This window comes from Micropterus dolomieu, linkage group LG23, assembly GCF_021292245.1.
Source record: "Micropterus dolomieu isolate WLL.071019.BEF.003 ecotype Adirondacks linkage group LG23, ASM2129224v1, whole genome shotgun sequence".
In the NCBI taxonomy this organism is placed as follows: Eukaryota; Metazoa; Chordata; class Actinopteri; order Centrarchiformes; family Centrarchidae; genus Micropterus; species Micropterus dolomieu.
The window spans coordinates 8,431,369-8,436,277 of record NC_060172.1 but is presented as its reverse complement, the minus strand read 5'-3'; the positions used below and the strand labels follow the sequence as shown (position 1 = coordinate 8,436,277).

General features: G+C 38.4%; 1 protein-coding gene and 1 non-coding gene across 2 annotated transcripts; both read left to right on the top strand.

The window, feature by feature from the left end:
• The first annotated feature begins 176 nt into the window (after positions 1-176).
• Positions 177-248, top strand: trnad-guc. Its single transcript has one exon. It is a non-coding gene; the product is annotated as a tRNA-Asp (tRNA).
• A 2,586-nt stretch (positions 249-2,834) lies between these two features.
• LOC123962831 (histone H4) lies at positions 2,835-3,201 on the top strand. Its single transcript, XM_046039225.1, has one exon. The coding sequence runs from the start codon at positions 2,841-2,843 to the stop codon at positions 3,150-3,152; it is 312 nt and encodes a 103-aa protein (XP_045895181.1). The 5' UTR covers positions 2,835-2,840; the 3' UTR covers positions 3,153-3,201.
• The last annotated feature ends 1,708 nt before the right edge of the window (positions 3,202-4,909 follow it).

Here is a 4,909-nt window from a genome sequence, read left to right as displayed (position 1 = left end):
TTGATCAGATTAAGTTGGTAATTCTCCTTCAGGCAGGTCCATAAACAGACAGGAGAGGAAACAGCGCCACATGGTGGTGTAAAAATACACAGCTGGTGCAAGAAACCCCGTAGAATGAGTTTCAGTCATACAAGCTCCATGAATCTGCTTTTCCTCGAGGACTCACTGTTGCACCTTCCTCGTTAGTATAGTGGACAGTATCTCCGCCTGTCACGCGGAAGACCGGGGTTCGATTCCCCGACGGGGAGAAACATTTATTATTTAACAACTGGATGGAAGTCGAGCCTGAAGATCTGATTCTGACAACATTCAGACACAAAATGAAGATCTGCCACGAACCTGGTCACATTTACAGGAGAAGATGATTTGGATTAGACAATATGAAGACTCATCATGTATATGGCCACTTATCTACAAGCCCACACTTAAAATATTCTGCTGCATTAACTTTGTTTCGTCTTTAGATTATCGTCAGTACTTTTCTTATTGTGTCTCCTGAGAATTCACTGTTTCCATAGGACATTGTTTCTGATCGGAACAGGGATCTTTAACTAGCCTACTTTTGTTCAAGGGCCAGAATTTCTCTAAGCAGACACCGTGAGGGACGGACTTTCAATTATTTTAGGGTTAATTACCATATCAGTGTTTAAAAATTTTATTTTCACAAATTACTTTTGTTCCGTGAACAGACTCTTTAAAAACTGGTAAATCCATAATGGTAACTGGCCAACTTGAACACAAAGTGCTTTCAGACTTTCAACAAAGAGGCTGTTCACTGAGGAGGGAAAAATCTGTAATTGCTTACTGTATTTCTGATTATGTTGATCAACTTTTTATACCTTAATACTGATATCCCGATAGGCTAGTCTGTGGTTTTGACGCAATTATACATCTGAGACCTTATTGTTGACGTGACACCTGTAGTTACTGGTTGTAACAGCAAATGCAGGTTAAGCCTTTAGGTCACAGAAGTCCGGGGCAGCTAAACAAAGTATTGTCAGGTAGTAATTGATCTTTTTCCATAATTATGTGAGCAGCCATGATCTGACTTCATGCTGCACAAGACATGAGTCTGCGAACAGTGAAAGGAGTTAGATACCTGGCCGAGAAGGTGGAGGTGTGCAGCCTGTCGCCTGCAGCTCTTCAACTCACTGCAATATTTCAAACTGCTCTATCAAAAGTTCAACAAGACTTTTGTCGTGTTTTGTAGATGCAGTTTGACGGACAACTGCGGTCAGTGCTACATTGTAGGCCCATTTCCTGTGACTAGTTTGAAATAAAAGCCAACTCCTGTTTTGCTAGTTAAATGCTCTTGTGAATGTGAAGCTCTAGCAGCAGAAAACGTGCAGTTTGTAGGCCATTAGCAGTATTTTAATTAAGCGTTTTAGCAGGAGTTTATGTAGCTAAATTGTTGTTTTAAGATTTTGAATAATTCAAAAATGACTGCAAGTGATTGGTTTACATTAAATGTTTAGTTTTCCTTTAAGATGCAACTTTTCTAAAATTGTAAGCAGCCTGATTAGCAAAACAGCAGCCAGTGTTGAAAATGAAATAGTTTAGGCCTACCTTTAATGTGATTATAATATTTAATGTCTACAGTACATAAAGATCAAATCTCTGGGCTTTATGATTTACAGTTCCATGTTGTCACATTGACAAAAATCTTGCAATGTTGTATTTACATGGTTGAATGTGTTTCCTGTAATTCACTTTGGCCAAAAGCATCAATTCACTAAGGTAGTCCAAACTAAAAACAATGAATACAATCAAATATTTATCTAATATGATGGAGATTAATTACACTAAGGTTCTTTTTTAGTATTTAAAATATTTATATATTAGATTTCTTAAAATGTAAAGTAAAAAATGTAATTCAATATTTATACATACAAATAAAAACAAACCATTACACTTGTGTCACTACATAGTTTAGTTGTATGAATTATACTATCAACTTGTTCACGCTCAGTCAGATACTCATAAACCCTACCAGTAGTATCCTACAGGCATGTTTCTAGTATTAAGCTGGTTCAGTCGTTCCTTTAAGGTTCAGTGTGTTCATGTGTTCTAAAGTCAAAATGTGGCGTCAACATGGATGCTACTACAAAGATGTGCTGGATTATCATTATCAGAACATTTACAACGCACATAGTTAGTTAGACAGCAAACTAACCTTTATAACCACATTACAAATTACATGTTTGCAAAATATCTATATGCAATATGTGACTTATCAGGAATCAGTGCTTCTTTATTCTCATGTACAGTTTGTTTCTCTTTTTGCAATAAATAATAAAAAGTTACTGATCACATGAATACACAACCTTCCCTTTCCTTCGCGCAAGAGCAGCTTTGGTGGCCGACACGATCTGTCGGCTTTTGTGATATATAATATGTGTGGGCCTTCATTTGCCCAAATTTCTCTTCTATGCTTAATAAACCAGTCAACTTCTACTGCTCACCTTACTTCTTCTTCTTCACTCAATCAATATCATTTATGTAATATGATATTAATGTATTGTGGACATTTGTCTCCGTTTGTGTATTGATTATTCAAAATTAACCTAGAGTGAAACAATTTCATCAGTCAGTTTACAGCCTTTCGCCAGATGTCAGCTGGGAAAACAGGTAGACCAACATGAAAATAATTCAACGAGATAATCAAAAGGAATCATTTTTGTCTTTAAGATGGCTGCTAAAGATGTAGGAGGAGCCGCTGAGTTTAACTCCGCCCAGCGGAACTCGCGCCTTCTGTCCTCTTTGACGTCCGCAGATAAGATGTAAAAAGGCGCGTGTCGACCCTCAAATTCATGAGTTTGTTCAACGAGTAAAGCTGAAAGATGAGCGGAAGAGGCAAAGGAGGAAAGGGACTCGGTAAAGGAGGCGCTAAGCGTCACCGTAAAGTGCTCCGTGATAACATCCAGGGAATCACCAAACCCGCCATCCGCCGTCTGGCTCGCCGCGGCGGAGTGAAGCGGATCTCCGGTCTGATCTACGAGGAGACCCGCGGGGTGCTCAAGGTCTTCCTGGAGAACGTCATCCGCGACGCCGTCACCTACACCGAGCACGCCAAGAGGAAGACCGTCACCGCCATGGACGTGGTGTACGCTCTGAAGAGGCAGGGCCGCACCCTGTACGGCTTCGGAGGCTAGACCCGGTCCAGACCCACTGAAACACAAAGGCCCTTTTAAGGGCCACACACCTCATCTAAAGAGTATATTCTTATTATATAAACTACTGGACTATAAATTCAGAAAGTCCCACAAATTGGGGATTTCAAATGCTAATGACTTAATTAAATTCAAAACTATTATTGCAAGGGAAATGAGGAAACTTGATTACAAATGAGGTTATAAAAAAAGCAAAATGAGTTCCCACAACATACAAAGAATTAACTGAAATATCACATTTACATACAGGCTAAAAAGCCAAGTTTAACATACTAGAGAAGAACTGGGCTGAAGTATTTGTCAGTGTTAAAATCAAACTGTTTGCAGAGTCTGGTGACCTACATCTGAGACAGCAGGAGGCTAGACCCGATCCAGACCCACTAAAACACAAAGGCCCTTTTAAGGGCCGCACACTTCCTCTAAAAAGTTAACGCTCCTTTATTAACTTTAATGTCAAATACTTGGACGTTTAATCCTGTGATGTTCTGTACATCATTCCAAAGCTGATAGTTACTATATCAACAAGAAGAAGTGGCTTGACACCATGTACGTGACACAAACTCATGCCTCAGTCCACTCCTTGTGAAGCTCTTCAAAAGCTTAACTTAACAATTCTCTCAATGCTGTGCTCATCCCTGTTGCTTGTGATCCTCTTCCTATCACACCAACTTTCCATGATACAGTGAACAGCCAGCCTTTCAGCAGTGACCTGGACTCCAGATTAAGAGATGCTATAGCGAGTGTTGTTTTTAAGCTTACGCTACAGTAATGTAAATGTGAATGAACATTTTGTAATGTTACTTGATTTCATGTGGAAGTGGTTGACAGACAAACACGGCTTCTCAGCATGTAACGTCATTTGCCTGATGAAGGTCTAGTACCAAAATGTTGCCAGCACAGAGATTTATTTTTGCAGGTTAGACAATGTGCAGTAGTTTCTTTGCAACTTTTCACCTACTCCTCCCCCTCTGATGCACCTGCCTCATGTTATAGATGTGCGAGGTAATTTTCTATTCTTGTCCAATAAAGATGAAATTTGAAAAAGTTTCCGATTTATGTATGTGTATATTTATATGTCACAATCAGTAGTTAGAGGACAGTAAAACTGCACTATAAATATTTGAGTACATTTTACATTATTAGCTGTATATTTTATACTTTGTTTGGTAAATATGCATATTTCAGACTCTCACTGACGGTTTTCCTTTATTAGCAGAACCAGCACAGCTGAAAATGATACAAACTTCATCGACTACAGATAAACGTACAAGCTTAATGCACAGCAGGTCATTTGAGGTACGCAACAAATATTAAGCTTTTAAAACATTTATGGCTGTATCAAATATGGGGAAAAGATCCAGGTAAATAAAAGATGTTGATCTGTTTTTAATATTGAAAGAAGTCGTCCTTGAAATCTCTAATATAATAATATAGCACCATGTCATGGCCAATAGACCATCATTATATTCTAATTCATTGTGTTTGTGCAGCCTAATAAAAAGCAAATACAGGTTTTATACAAGGTCCTACATTAACAGTGTTTCTGAGTTCATCCACTAAATGGCGCCATTGTTCAATGATAGTTGTTACAAGTCATGTTGCAAAGTGGAACAGAGTGTTTGAAGAGGTAGAGATCCAAGTTGTCAATATCACAACGTATAAATACTTCATCACACGTAAAATCCAGTACTTAAGTAAAATTACATGTCCAGCTTACTAAAATTACTAAATTAAAAGTA